At 32.7% G+C, this 15682-nt stretch overlaps 2 protein-coding genes and 1 non-coding gene across 4 annotated transcripts; all 3 read left to right on the plus strand.

The window, feature by feature from the left end:
- Nucleotides 1–379: 379 nt before the first annotated feature.
- Nucleotides 380–3678, plus strand: LARP6C (RNA-binding protein). Its single transcript, XM_022041047.2, has 10 exons — nucleotides 380–961; nucleotides 1566–1647; nucleotides 1748–1842; nucleotides 1941–2012; nucleotides 2125–2204; nucleotides 2307–2385; nucleotides 2483–2530; nucleotides 2611–2679; nucleotides 2792–2920; nucleotides 3215–3678. Exons 1-10 carry the CDS (start codon nucleotides 590–592, stop codon nucleotides 3446–3448), a joined length of 1260 nt encoding a protein of 419 aa, XP_021896739.1. The 5' UTR covers nucleotides 380–589; the 3' UTR covers nucleotides 3449–3678.
- Nucleotides 3679–3991: 313 nt separating this feature from the next.
- On the plus strand, nucleotides 3992–4065 carry TRNAI-AAU (transfer RNA isoleucine (anticodon AAU)). Its single transcript has one exon. It is a non-coding gene; the product is annotated as a tRNA-Ile (tRNA).
- Nucleotides 4066–4514: 449 nt separating this feature from the next.
- On the plus strand, nucleotides 4515–6397 carry LOC110813794 (Peroxidase superfamily protein). 2 transcript variants are annotated; one of them, XM_088223480.1, is made up of 4 exons: nucleotides 4515–5074; nucleotides 5223–5414; nucleotides 5501–5666; nucleotides 5822–6058. In XM_088223480.1, exons 1-4 carry the CDS (start codon nucleotides 4814–4816, stop codon nucleotides 5914–5916), a joined length of 714 nt encoding a protein of 237 aa, XP_088079606.1. In that variant the 5' UTR covers nucleotides 4515–4813; the 3' UTR covers nucleotides 5917–6058. The 2 variants fall into 2 exon arrangements, with proteins under 2 accessions (XP_088079606.1, XP_021896745.1); XM_022041053.2 differs by having other exon boundaries at nucleotides 4518–5074; nucleotides 5838–6397.
- Nucleotides 6398–15682: the final 9285 nt, after the last annotated feature.

Below are 15682 nucleotides of genomic sequence, written 5' to 3' on the forward strand. Positions count from 1 at the left end.
TGATTCCGTTATTTTGGCGGTAAAACGGGATCTTCCAGAAGGGTCCACAGAAAAACCATTTTCTCGTGAATTTCTGTTCTTTTAATTATTTAATTATTTTTTTAAATTAATATTACAGCGTGATATTTTTTACGTTACATATTTCGCCACCTCTCTGTCTCTCTGGAAGTCAAAGAAGACGAATAGTCAACGCTCAAAACGTTGTCGTTTTGGAGTTTGATATTTTGCACTTAAATATTTGGATTTGGGTTAAAAAATAAAATATTTTAAATAAAATTTTTAAAAAATAGAAAACTGCGTTTAAAAATAATCAAATTCAGGAGCTTAAAAACCGGTCAAAGTCAAATCCCTCCTTCCAGTATCGAGCATCCACTGCTGGTGCGCGAAACCTGGATTCAAACCCACCAATTCCACCGTTACTAAACTTCAGGAGATCTCACAGTGAAAACAAATCCAAGGCCCCGGACGCGGATTCATGGCTGCCCCGATCAGTTTCCTCCACACAAAGTACTTGAAAGCAAAACCAATGGCCATCCCCGCCAAAGATTTCTAAACAAATTGAAAAAAGAACAAAAAAACTAGAGCGGAAATGGCGCAGGCACAACCCGAAGAGAAGCCTACAGAAGATTCCCGAGAGAAGGAAACAATGAAAGACACGATAACACAGGGTAGCGATGATAGCAGTAGTGGTGCCGGAGCCAATGGAGTATCGTTCAAATTCAATGCGCAGGCGCCGGAGTTTGTGCCGAGGTCGCATACTCAGATGCCGATGTCCGGCTATTTTTACCCTTATTTTCGTTATCTCGGCGGCTCTACTTCTGGGTCCGACTGGTTCTTTGTCGGGGATCAAGAACCCGCCGCGTTCTTCATCTCAAACCCCTCTGTTTCATTGCCTTATGCAAAATCATCCTCCTCCAAGAGTATTCTCTCCGATGATCTCCGCCAGAAGATCATCAAGCAGGTACATTCTCCTCTCCTTTCTTCCTTGATTTCTTTTTTGGGTTGTGTTTGGCATGATACTACGTATGAGACTGTTAGATTGCTAAGAGCTTATTTGATGCAAAATGGAAATCCATTGACATGTCTGGTTTGTCCATTTGGTATAGCATAAACTTTATTTATCTGATCATCTTGCCAGTACTATGTATAGGTCGGAATTTTTCAGTCTCATTTTTATATGTTCTAATCCTTAATCTCGAGTACCCTTTATTTCGAAACAAATCTCCAAAATGCACACAATCACACAAAGTGAAGAGTAAAAGTAAAAGAAACATAAGATTAAACGTGATTCGACAAACCTAACTACATCCACGAGGAAAAGTGAGAAGAAACTTTTCATTATGATTTTAAAAAAAAAAGAGATAATAGTACATTACTAATAGAATTGTAAATCTTTATATAAATAAAGTATTAGAATTTTTTCTCAAAATATGCACCGAATATTCTACATGATGTACGCAAAACTATCCCAAAATCAAGTCACGATAAACACCCTTATGTAATTTAGTTAAATACTTTGATATTAAGCACTTATTTAATCCAAGGATGGTTTGTAAAACAAGCAGGTGGAATACCAATTCAGTGACATGAGTCTTCTGGCAAATGAGTATCTGTCCAAACAGATAAGTAAAGATGTTGAAGGCTATGGTAAGGACTATTTGAGGAGTGTTCGGCTTGTTCTTTTCTAGTTGAAACTTGAAGAAAAGATTTTAATTACAAGTTTTTTTCTTTTCTCGGATTCAAACAGTGCCAATTTCCGTTGTTGCTTCAGCAAAGAAGATTAGATCACTCACTAGTAATCACCATTTGATTGCTCAAGCCCTTCGATCCTCGTCAAAACTCGTAAGTTATCTTTTGAATTATATAAAATCGTATTTTCATATTTTAAGAACAAAACTAATGCACAAAACAATAATTATTGTTCTCAAAATGTGTTTAAGATTGTGAATGAGGACGGTAAGAAGATCAAACGCAAATATCCTTTCATTGAGAAAGACAGAGAGGAATTACAGGTATGAATTAATTCAGCAGGCTTTCTTTCCGTGCTACTACATCTATTATCCAAAGGCTTAGTTGAGTCTAGTTTGTTAGTAAACTGCTTCAAAACTTTTTTTTTTTCTGCAGTCCCGCACTGTTGTGGCTGAGAATTTACCCGAAGATCACTCTTACCAGAACTTGGAGAAAATATTTGGTGTTGTTGGAAGGTAAAGTCTCAAGTTGATTGCTTAATCATATCCATTTCAGTATCTTACAAGGATGAGAAAATGTTTTGTGTGCATACTAATAATATTCACCATCCTTTACAGAATGAAAACAATTAGAATATGCCATCCTCAGGAATCCAACCCTTCTCGCCCCAAAGGTGATTTCCTAGTGAGTAACAAGGTTAGATATGACCACTTGAAACAAACTTGGTTTCTTTCAGATTAAGGGTCGGATTATTATTTTCTAAAGAAATTTGATTTCCCTTCTTTTTCCAAAGCTTCATGCACTTGTGGAATACGAGAGTGCAGATATTGCTGAGAAAGCGGTATGCTAAAAAATTTCTTTCTTTTCGACAACGTGATAGTATTTCAATGAAGCACTAAATTTGTAAGCTAACTTAATCAGGTTGAGAAGTTGAATGATGAAAGAAACTGGAGAAAAGGGCTTCGAGTGAGGTTGCTGCTTAGATGCTCAGTATGTTTTATTGCATTTTATCATGTTAATCCTATGCTGTTTCGATATGATCTTTTTGGTAGGCTTCTATCCCCATGGAAATCACGGTATTTGTTAAATTGAAAATGTTCAGCCAAAATCTGTTCTAAAGAACAGAAAGTCAGACTTTGATGGCCTTTTAGAAGATGAAGATGCTCCTGCTTCTGAATCAATTGAAGACTATCTGCAGTCGAACAATATAGAATCCGGTACCGAGAACAATGTAAGTGTCTTTCCCTGCATCTCATATGTGGTTATATCTTTTACATGTTGCAAAATAGTCCACAACAAGTTTCATTTCATTTCATCTTTTCTGGTAAAAAAGTCTCAAAGTAGCCTGGTTTCGTAGCCTCATTACACCTTTTACTTCAACAAGAATTTCTTCAAGAACAATAAGAAAATTAATGAAGTAACCACAAGTTTACCCTATCGATCCACCCTCTCGAACTAGAACACAGACCAACTTGACTCTTCCTTCATGCATTACTCTATAATACCAACACAAGATTCCTTTTAGGCTGAAGAAAATTCGGGGGGACTGAAGAGAGGATGGGCGAAAGGCCGTGGAAAGGGTCGCGGACGCGTTCAAAGCCACGGCGGACGTGGCCTGCTCGCTCCATCTCCTCAGTCCAGCACTGCAACGCAGTTTGAAGTTACCGGGAAACAGACTACCAGAGGTCCAAGAATGCCAGACGGAACAAGAGGATTCACAATGGGACGAGGCAAGCCACTGAACCTGACTGTGGAGTGATGGATTGATTCTCCTCCATTTTTGTTCTTGATCTACATATATATATAATTAATTACTTCTACACCTTGAAATAATCTATCTACATATATATATATACATACATACAGTAATAATTCAGGATGTATAGAGTAGGATGGATTGTCATTTCACAAGGCTTTTCTTTTTATTATATGATTTTACAGCCTACGCAAGGTTCATTTTTGGGAGAATGTCAAGTGGCTTATGCTAAATGGTTATTCTATTTGTGCCATATACAATTATACTAAATACACAAAGATTTATAAATCAATTTAAATTTACAATTTTTTATGTATAGATGATATTTCGCAACTGAATTCGGTTAATTCAATTTGCTCAAATTCGAATCGACATAATATATATATATATATGTAATTTTTTTTGTTATCACGAATATATTTATATTTATTTTGATAATTATAATTAACAATTTATATGTTTTTAATTTTTTATTAATTTAAATATAGTTATATTTATATGGATGTAATGATTTGTATTTGAATAATTCATAAATACAACGCAATTGGCCTATTAGCTCAGTTGGTTAGAGCGTCGTGCTAATAACGCGAAGGTCGCAGGTTCGAGACCTGCATGGGCCATCTTCTCCTTTTAATTATTTTTAATCAATGCAGAGAAGCTTTTTACAATCGAAGTTCCACAGCATTTTCTTCTTCTTATTTATTTATTTTTTTAAAAATCAATGCACAGAAGCGATTATGTAGAAAGTTAAAAAGGAAACTTCCTTTGCTGATGTCATCATAAAACGTGTCAAAACTTCTCATCTATATATATATATATACCCTACCTGCCCCATTAAGCCACCATTTCAAGACTCTACAACCCTCTTAAGTGCTTTCTCGAAGGCCCCCCCCCATTAATCCTGTGTAGACAATGAAAAGTCTTGTGGAAAAAATAATTTTCTAATTAACAATCTGTCTTCTGATACAATTATATATCAAATAAATATCTGGTAGATATATTAAACATATATATATATATGTATACAAAGTTGCTTTGCAGAAGCATGCATTGTAGAAAACCCATTTCTTATCATACTATTATAACACAGATGATCCTAATTAAGTGGATGCTGTCGTTGGAATCAGCTTATCTGTGCTATAATGGTACGATTATACAACCTTAAAATATCATAAAAACTATACTTTTAACACCAGTCGTGGATTGCCATTAGGTTCAAGCTACCTTAGTGGTCTAGCCACTTTTCGAAGCTCAACCAATGATCGAACTTCGATTACTCCTGGTTTCGGGTATAAATAATCACCGTACAATGCCAAACAGGTCATTGGCACTGTTAGCATTATCAAATTTGCTAACCCATTTCAAGCTATGGACTATAAAGTTTTCTTATACATCATTCTCATCCAAACCCTTCTGGTCCTGCATTTGTTTCCTCTTGCTTCTAATGCCTTCCCTTCTCGCGCATATAGATACCCTTTTGGATATGACGAGCTTAATTACAACTTTTACGATCAATCATGTCCTCGATTGCCAATGATGGTTAAATATGGTGTTTGGTCAGCTTTCCAGAACGACTCTAGGATAGCTGCATCCCTTCTTCGGCTGCACTTTCACGATTGTTTTGTTAATGTAAATTGTTTCTTCCGTTTAGTTTCTTTCATCTTTTTTGAATAATATTGAACCGTTTTTATCAGTTTAAACTTTATTTTTTAAAAAAAAAAAATAGTAGTTTGAATTATAACTCTTTGCTGTATCTATAATTTTCCTCATGGCGTAGGGCTGTGATGCTTCTCTTCTTCTGGACGACACAGACGATTTCAAAGGGGAGAAAAATGCATTTCCAAACCGGAATTCAGTACGTGGGTTCGAAGTCATCGATGCAATAAAAGAAGACGTTGAGAGATTTTGCCCGGAAACTGTTTCATGTGCTGATATTCTAGCTCTTGCTGCGAGAGATGCTGTTCTCACGGTTAGCTCTAGGCCGATTTTCTTGCAGAAATCGTCTAATGGTTCCATGTTTTCTTAATTTGGCTTGTCCAACTTCGTGTTGTCCAGGCAGGAGGACCCTTTTGGTATGTTCCACTAGGCAGAAGAGATGGAATCACAGCTAGTCAAAAAGCAGCTAATGAACAATTACCCTCACCATTTGAACCTTTGCAGAATCTCACAGACAAATTTTTATCTAAAGGACTCGACTTGAAAGATCTGGTTGTCCTCTCAGGTAAATTAATTGAAAACTCTCGATCAATTATTTATGTTCTTATACAACTTCTTTATGTATAAGCCCGCTTAGATTTAAATAATTGATTGAACCGATTGTTCTAAAAATTTTTAACTTAGAAAAAAATAGTCAATCAATTATTTAAATTCTAACAGGTTATATATCGGACAGGAGGGCATACGATAGGTTTCGCCCAATGCTTCACATTCAAGAGGAGACTTTTCGACTTCAAGGGTTCCGGCAAGCCTGACCCGACTCTCGATTCGTCGGCGTTGAGAAACCTAAGGAGCATGTGTCCAAACAAAGACATAGCTAACACCAATCTTGCTCCTCTTGATTATTCAAGTACTTCTAAGTTTGATAATTCCTACTATGCAAACCTAGTCAACAACACAGGCCTTCTCGAGTCTGATCAAGCACTGATGGCTAATCCAAACACAGCTGCAGTTGTTAATTCTTATAGTTCAAACCCTTTTCTCTTCTCCAGAGATTTTGCAACCTCCATGATCAAGCTTGGCAAGGTCGGAGTCTTGACTGGCACGGATGGCCAGATTAGGAAGACATGTAGATTTGTCAACTGATATATACATATATATATATATATGGAACTCTCGGAATATAGAAGAACTCTTATAAATAGTGCTGTTTTACTTATGTTTCTACATACGTGCACGTAACTCATGATCAATGTAATATTAGAAGAGATTTAAAACAAATAGAGTTTGGCTCAATTTTGGGTTTTAGTTTTTTACTTCAAAAACACTTCTATAATCAAAAGGAAAAAAGGCAAAATATATTTTTGACAGGCTTAAAATCAAACTTTATAATGTATAGTTTTTAAAAGATAACCTAGTTATCATAGTCAAGTTAAAATCCTAAAAACAGTGCTGATGAACCTGTTGAAATTATAAAAAGTAGGCAGAAACGAACCTCCCTCATGTATAAAGTGTCTATATGTATATGTGTATATATAGACACACACATATATATATATATATTCATGAAGTGCAAATTTATGTTTAAATGGATATTAAACTTCAAAAATCAGCCATAGTGGCAGCCACCATAAGTGGTATAATAGCCACTCTTCCACCAACCAAGTGGAGAACCAGTCTGCAGCAGACTCTGCAACCTTACACTTATCAGCAATCTTATATCTTTTTAATATTATAATCAAGTCCTCTTTTTTTTAAATTTTTTTTTTTTTTTTGACACTTAATTTTCCACTGCTTTGAATTCCTACCAAGAAAAAAAAAAAAAAAAACAGTTTTCTTGGTGAGAGTTAAAATGCATACGGATTCAAAAAAGAAACCGACAAAGAGTGCTTGGATTCAAAAAGGAAATAATACCAAGAAAAAGCTGGTAGATGCTTTTGTTATTTTGTACAAACCCATCGAGATCCATGTCCTCCTTTGTTGTCATTCTTCATAATTTCATAAAATTAAATACATTTTTTTTTTTTTTTTACTTTTCTACTTTGACCTAATTTGCTCCTGCTTTACATAGAGCACAACAGTTTGATTTTGCATGATTGGATCTGCCAGAATTATTAAGCATCATGAGCTATCATCATCATCGTCATCATCATATTCCCTCCTTTCAGATTCTCTAGACTGACTTCTTATAATTCACTCTTTGACTCCTGTGTTTATGGCTGTGTTTGGGTTCACACCATTTTCTACAGCTATAAAAACTCTCTTTTTCTCCAGGAACAAAAATAAAAAAAGGGAGAAAAACTCTTTTTTAAAAAGCTTAAGACTTTTGAGAACAATAACGAAGCTTTCTGCACACCCACAAACGTATATACATGTATACGTATGTAGATAGAATTATGTATACAAGTAGGCATGAATGAGAAGGTAGACTCCAGCTAACAATGGAGGATATAGATAGGGAAAGAAAAGCAAAAGGACAGAAGACAGATGACAGAAGACAGGAACCAATTAGCTTAAAGTTATATTACATTATTGCTAACTTTTTGGCTCCAATAAAAACTACATTTCATTTCACCAACCTTTTTGACCTTACATGAAAAAGTAAACTTCACCCAAATTATCTACACAAACAAAAGCTCCCCAATTTCATTCATTGGATTTAAATCCATTACCCAGAACTGAGAAACCCATTTTCTTTACAAAAAAATGTTAAATTTTTTTATTAATTTTGATGGGTTTTGTTTCTAATTTGAAACTTGGCAGAAAAATGGCGAAATCGTAAAAGGGTAGAGAAAAAAGTTTGAGATGATGATGACATCCTGCCTGCCAGGTGCTTGTTGAAATGCCTCAAAGAATAGCCGCCAGGTGCGCCTCTTGGGACTCGGTCAACTGCCGGCAGAGACACCTGTTTGCTGCCTTGGCAAAACAGGTTGAGCACCACGCAGCTACTCTTCCTTCCAGAAAATGATATATATATATATACACACACACACACATATATAATCATTTTACATTACCATCACATTTATTTTATCCATTTATTTTGGATTTATGCAGTTGAAAGCATTTATGGGTAAGATTTGTATGTATTATACTTTAGGGAAATTTATTTTTTAAGGGAATTTCTAAACTTGAAGAATTAAATATTTTTAGATTAAAAAAAGAAAAGAAAATAGTTTTTTTTTTTTTTTAATGATAAAACTTTTTTATGAAGAATAAAAGGTGGTTAAATAATTTACTTTATTTTTCTAAAGTGGGTAAATTATTTACTTTTTTTGTTGTCTAAATCACCTTTCTCTTTATTTTTACTTTTTAAACATAGGGTAAATTTTATTTTTTTTTAAAAAAAAATACTACTTTGTTAATTTTCTTGCTTTTATCTCTTTTTGTAAAAATATTTTTTTATTTTGTAAATAGTTTTAAAAATAAATATTAAAATCAAAAATGGGTTTTTGGGTTTTAAACCCCCTTCTCCTTCTCCTTCTCCTTCTCCTTCTCCTTCACTTCACAGTCTTCCCCCCCACTTCCAGACAGTCTCTCCACTTTTCACTTCCTCTTCTCAACAAAAGTTTTCAAAGTAAAAGTCTCAAGAAAATCCAAAAGCAAAATCGAATAAAAGATCCTTTAAAGGAAGAAGAAGAAAAAAAAAAAAAACCATTAATCCACTGGAAATCTCCAGCAGCTCCACTCCTGAAAATCAAAATTCTTTTCTTCCTCTCTGGTTATCTTTCCTCTTCTTTTCTCAACCCTTTTTGACACTGTAAATTTTCTTCCTAACTTTCTCGCTAACCAAACAAAACCCTGATTTTTTTATTCTTCTTTCTTTTCCTTCTCCCATTTTCCACAAACCCAAACAGAAATATCACCAACCCGCTTCTAAATTTACTTCCTCTAACCAAAACCCGTCTTTCTCCATTCTCATTCGAAGCCTAAAAACCAAAACTTTAAATCTTAAACCCTAACCGCAAGCCAGCTAAACCCTCTCGTTAAATCTTTCCACACCCCCCGCCTTTGCTTCTCGGGTCATGTCTACACCGCTAGACCAACAACAGCAACAGCAACCGCCGCCACTACCCGTGACCCAACAAGCCCGCACGGCTCATTCCGGTCACGGGTCGGTTGGACCCGTAATAGCCGTCCTCGCGGTGATCACAATCCTCGGTGTCATAGCCGGCATGATTGGTAGGCTCTGTTCGGGTCGTCGGATCTTGGGTCACGGCCAGTACGACGTTGAAGGATGGCTCGAGAGGAAATGTTCCTCGTGTATCGACGGTCGGATCGACCCACGCCCGGCCAGAACCAGCGGGTCGGCCGAGCTTCCGACTGTGGCGGTGCCAGCAGAGCAAGCCGCTGCTCCTGCTGGTGGAGCGGAGATAAAAGAAGAACCGGAGCAAGAACAAGCTCGAGATAAACCACGTGGTCGTGGACACGGAAGGGATTGAATCTTGATTCGGGTTTTCGGGTCGGTTCCGGGTTACACAACACATCTCAAAATTTGAAAATTGGGGGTATAATTAATTACTTCTTGCTTAATTTGTTAATTATCTTGCTAATATCATTGTTAATGCGGAGCTTTTTGGATTAATTAATTAAATGATGATTTATTGGGGGGCATAGGCTGTAAATCTTGAGCATGAGATTGAAGAAATTTTATTAATTTATATTTCTTTTGTCATTTATCAATCTTATATAATTCATTAACTCTTAATCATATTCAAATTTTTTTTACGAAATTATTTATAATAAAATGAGATAAGAGATTAGTGCCTTCAAGCTTTTTAAGTTCATATCTTCAATTGATATTCTAATAGTTTCGTATTTTACTAAATACGTGTAGAGTTTGTATCGTAGCTTATCAAATATGTTATGATCGATAGTTGAATATATTATGAATTGACAGTAAATTATTTATAGTATTTAATTTAATGTATTTGATAATTGAAAGTATTTAAATAATTATAATGTAGTTTAAAATTATGTTAAAAAAAATAATTATAGTATAAAAAAATTTATCTCTTAATTTTGGTTATAATCGATAATTTAATAATTTTGAAATTTATTAAAAATATAAAATTTATTATTTAATAAATATATTATAAATTGACAGTAAGTAAATAGATTTATCGGTATTTTATAACGGACAAATAGTGTTAATGAATCGAAAGTAATTGTAATGTTAAAAATTTCGTCTCAAAATTTTTATTCATTAAAAATAAGAGCTTTTTTAAGTTTGTGTTTACAATCATGTGTTCTAGTTAAGTTAACTTAAAAATTGTACTATCATTTTGAAATTATCATGTTATATAATTTTATAATATAATAGAAAAGTTAAAAGAAAATTTATATATGTCTTATAAAAATAGCACCATACTAGATCATATTTCTTGATTGTTACTATTTTAAGCATAAAATTGTTATGAAATATAAAAATTTATTTTTTATAATATTTTTTTTTTTTTATGAATATAATATATTTATCGATATTTAGTACTAATTTAATTACATAATTTTTTTAACATAAGAGTCGTGAGGTAGTATGTAAAAGTTCAGAATTTAAAAGAATATGAATTTGTATTTTAAATGCGAAAACAAACAATAATGTTATAGTTTACATTTTTTATGCATTAAATTAGAATGTCTAATAGAGTTATAGGAATGTCCATTCTACAATTGTTCGTAAAAATAAACGAATAAATGATTAAAATAAGTAAATAAATATTTTAGAGGTTAACATTTACTGGCACTTGATGGGGTCCGGAAGGTAATCTACTCACAACCCTCCTGCTGATCAGAATTTGGATCTTGATCTTTTTTATCTGAAATGGTTTAATAAAATAGTGAACTACATGAGCCCAGTTAAAACATCACGTTAATCACTAATACGAGAAACCGAATATTGGTAAAAATCATAAAACAACTAATTGAGTCATTAATTTGAGTAAATTCATTAACCATAAAGAAAACTGTTTATTCCGTACTTACCATTACAAGTTTTCCAAAACAATATATGAAGACAATAAATTCGAATATCATTCTTATGACATATTTATATGAACAATAACAGTGAACTCACCTCATTTCCTGTTTATCGGTATCTTTGTGAGTTCATAAGGATATTTTCCTACTCGTGAACCCAATATATAAATTTGTCAATTAACCTGGTCATCCTCATACTTCGTCTGGTAATGGAAGTTAAATACATCATTACCTCAATACCCTAACCAATATGAGAGTAAACCACATCTCTCAAACCTTTTCAGTATGGGACTTCTCAGCCTCATCCAACTTATTTAATATCCACATTATGATTCCTTATTTATCGGACCCATCCGCCCTTTCTCAGGGTACCCAATAAATCTTTCATATACAGATCCCCATAGATAAAACAATCACCAATCGCATACCAACATCTCATTTTATATTCACAGGTTAATTTAAATGGCATCTAAGCAAACAATACAGTTTAACAATCAAGACATATAATCAAATACTTTATTTCCAATTATTCGATCAAATCAAGGAAATCACAATTAGGCAACACAATCAATAAACAATATATAATTCAAAGTAATAATTTGAAGCATACGACAGATAATAAACAATTTAAGCAAAATAAAAAAAAATAAATAGGCAACACAGATAAATTAGAGCAATCGTACACCAACTAGTTTTCGGTTCCACTAGTAACTTGTAATTATTGTTAAGATTTTTTTTCTAATTTTTACAAAACACGAAATTATTAATTATTAGGTCTCAATTTACCATAACAGAGAATATAGTGAGGGATATTTACCCGTATTGGTGTCTCGAAATGCAGTATTATTTACTACGCCTCCTAACTGACCCCGGGTTTCCTGAATTTTCCATGCGAAAATCAAAATACTCGTCGCGTACTCAAAAATATCCCAAAAATCCAATATCGGTGTTGAAACCCTTTTCGGCCAATTTTAGGGTTCTGCCACTGCGCCGCCACTGTGTTCCGATGCCGATTCCATCGCCCACGGTGGTAGTTTGTCTTGGCCTAGTCAAATTTGGTCGATCTTGGTCGGTTTTACACCTATCTATGCAGAAAAAATACATTGAAAGTCTCGGTTGGCCAGAAAAATAAAAAAAACAAAACCTACTAGTGAAGGGGTCTTTCAGTGCAGCGACTCCGCAGGTTCTCCTTCGTAGTTGGGATTCTTCTTTAGCTAACCTGCACCAAAAAAAGACGATGAACACAGTGGTTAAAGAATCGTGTGAAATAAAAAATAGGAATGGGGTCATCGGAGAGGGTTTTGATAGCGATAGCTCCGCCGGACTTTGCCCGTAGTTTTTGTCTCACTCACCATTCCTTTTGCTTTGATATGGTCACAGGAAGACTCAAAATTGAATTCCAAATAGGAATGAAAAATTTTTACATTTTTTGGCAATCAGTTGTGGCTCCGGTGCAGCGGCGGCCAGAGATCTACCTTCTTCTCCGGCGTCTGGTTTTTCTTCTCCGACGAGGGCTGGGCGACTAGGGTTAGATTCTCCTGTGAAGAGGAGTTAAATACTCATCTCTTTTTCGATCCAGGCTGTCTGTTTGTGTCGACGTAAAGCGATGAGGACCGTTCGATGATTTTTCGTTTAGGCTGATGGCTGGACGAATCTGGACTGCCCATCGCGATCCATCTCGTCCGTCCAATCGTATCTAAAGAGATAATACATCTGGGTCATTTACGCGCACAGGATGAGGTCTAGACCGTCGGATTGCCGAGCACACGGATCGCTTGCATGGCTTCCCGCGTGGTGCTGATGTCAGCCTGTCTGCCACGTAGCATGCTCTGGTTCGCTTAGGTTGCTGACTGGGTTGTCCCATGTGCCCAAACTTTCTCTTTTTACGATTTAACCCTTTATTTTTAATTTTTTTTTTTCAAAAACATTCACCAAATTCAAAATTTCACTTATTTTTTTCAAAATTATTTTCAATTTCATTCCTAATCTATTTTTTCTCAAAAATTCACTAAAATTAAACTGAAATCAAATTTAAATTAATTATTTATATAATTTTTATAAATAAAAAAGATTATTCCAGACTGATTTTCGAACCCAGATATTACGTAATCAAAATCAAATTTAAATGTATTTATTTTTATGTAATTATTAAATTTTAATTATTTAGCATATAAAATTTAGTTATGATTTATTAGCTTAATTCATATAATTAATTACATAAAAATAATTTATATTCTTAACTTTAGTACATGAATGCCAAAAATATATATATTTTTATTTGAATTCAATTCAATTTTAACAAGAAATTCACATTACATACACGATAAGGATAAATAAATCATACATGTGAACTAACTAGATAGGGATGTATGCATCAACCCACATGTGATAATAAGACTTTTATCAATTGGTCACATGTTTGTCCAACTTTTCCCACAAAATCACAGACTTCCCAAGGTCAAATTATATAAAAGTTTGGAAACAACCATATCTTTAGAAGAAAAATGTTGAATCTAATTTTTTACCGTATAGAACATGCCCATTTGATTATAAATAATCATATCCAATATTTAATTATTTATAATATGCTTTTAAAATTTTGTATTTTACTCTTAAGACATAAAATTACATTTCAAATCATTTAGGATTTATATTCTTATTAAATCCAATTTTCAAATTCTTTTTTCAATTAGCTCATTGTAATTTAGTTCAAATTTATATTTTTATTTTATGGTACCCAATTCAAATGACATATCAATGTCAAATGATTCATGGGGTCATGCATATATACATACATACATACATACATATATACATATATATATATATATAAGTAGCATGTGATTGGGCAGCTTTTTATAGCAATTATGTAATAATCAACTCAAAAATTGTACTGTTTTTAGGTTCCTAGATTCTTTTGTCAGTCAAAACTTTGAGACCACAATTAGGTTATGTTTAGTTCACTTTAATTTAGTGATTATAATTAATTAATTACATAATATTTTTATATTTTCACTATAGGACATTGTAGTATAAAAAAAAATTATAATGAATATTGAATTTTACATTTAATAACCCTCGAAGATCCTAGCGAACTCTAGTACCGCCAATTTATATCATCCCACTAAGCAAACTTTATCGTTAAATTATCAAATTAGTTCTTAAAATCTAACATTCGATTATTTATTTGATATCCGAACATAATTTAACTTTTTATGTTAAAAAAAATTTAAAAGAAACCAAGCGTTCCAAAGTGTCGGATACCAAAATGTAAATAAAACGATATTACGGAGCAAATTATAAACTTTATAAGCTAATATGTTAGTTGCCTCTTGTTACATACATTAGGAATGGGCTTGGAGACATGACATGTGTTGCCTTAGAAAGACTTAAAACTTGTTCTAAAGCCCATTTAAGTCATTTCATAAGACTTAAAACTTATTCTAAGCCCATTTTAAGCCATTTCAAAATTTACCCATAACATAATTATTTGAGTTTCAAATAATTCAAAGTGATTTACACCATTTGACCTAATTTGAGGAAGAGGGTCCTTCTTTATTTATAATCATATATATATATATATATATATACACAATGGCAATTCATGATTTACTATACATTGGTGCCACACTTTGGTGATTAAAATAGCAAATTCATGATTCATCAAGTAAATTTTCATATGCATTTCATTAGAACACTATATTATAATTGATGATCCAATTGAATCTAGACCATTGTTTATTTACCTTTTCAATTAGTTCATAGTAAATGTTTCACTTTACTACTTCGATTCGAAACAAACATCTAATCATGAATACATTGATAAATTTTAAATTACTTTTAACAAAAATATAAAATAATAATAATAATAATAATTAATATAGCCAATTTTATAAATACATTATTTACTATAGTTTATGAATAAAATCAAAAACTTTAAAAAAATTAAAAATCACGAATTTAAATTTTATTAAATATAATAAGTGGTTAAATAAAAATAAATTATTAGACTGTAATAATTAAATTAAATTAAAATTTAATAAATTTAATTACATTTTATGAATAAAATAAATATTTCACATTGACTAATTGAATTAATCATAATTTATTAATAATTTATGTATCTAATATTACATTAATAAAAAACAAATACTACATTTGGTCTTATCTAAAAAGTCAAAGACAACATAAACTAAAAATACTTTGAACAAATACCATTTCATATACATTTTAAAATCATTGCTTTGAAGAATGGTTTATATACACACACACATATATATATATATATATATTAGTAATTATATGATAAAAATACTAACCCTTCTAAGTGGGTGTAAGTTGTGGGTTTGCACCTAACATCTCCATCAATTGATATTTATATATGTGGCCATTACCATGGTTGTTTGAGAAATGGGTTAGAACTTCCCATCACACAAAAAAAAAAAAAAAAAGTTCATAAAAAAAAGTTCATAAGAAGTTAAGTTATTTGGGGATGTTTTTTCTATTTGTTGGTGGGTGATGAATTGTTGATTTTTAGTGTCATCGCATTATTGTCTATCACTATATAACGGAATAATTTTCGTAATTATTTATAATAATATCATT

The sequence above is a fragment of the Carica papaya genome, chromosome 6 (genome assembly GCF_054855325.1).
Source record: "Carica papaya isolate Zhongbai chromosome 6, ASM5485532v1, whole genome shotgun sequence".
NCBI classification, from domain to species: Eukaryota; Viridiplantae; Streptophyta; class Magnoliopsida; order Brassicales; family Caricaceae; genus Carica; species Carica papaya.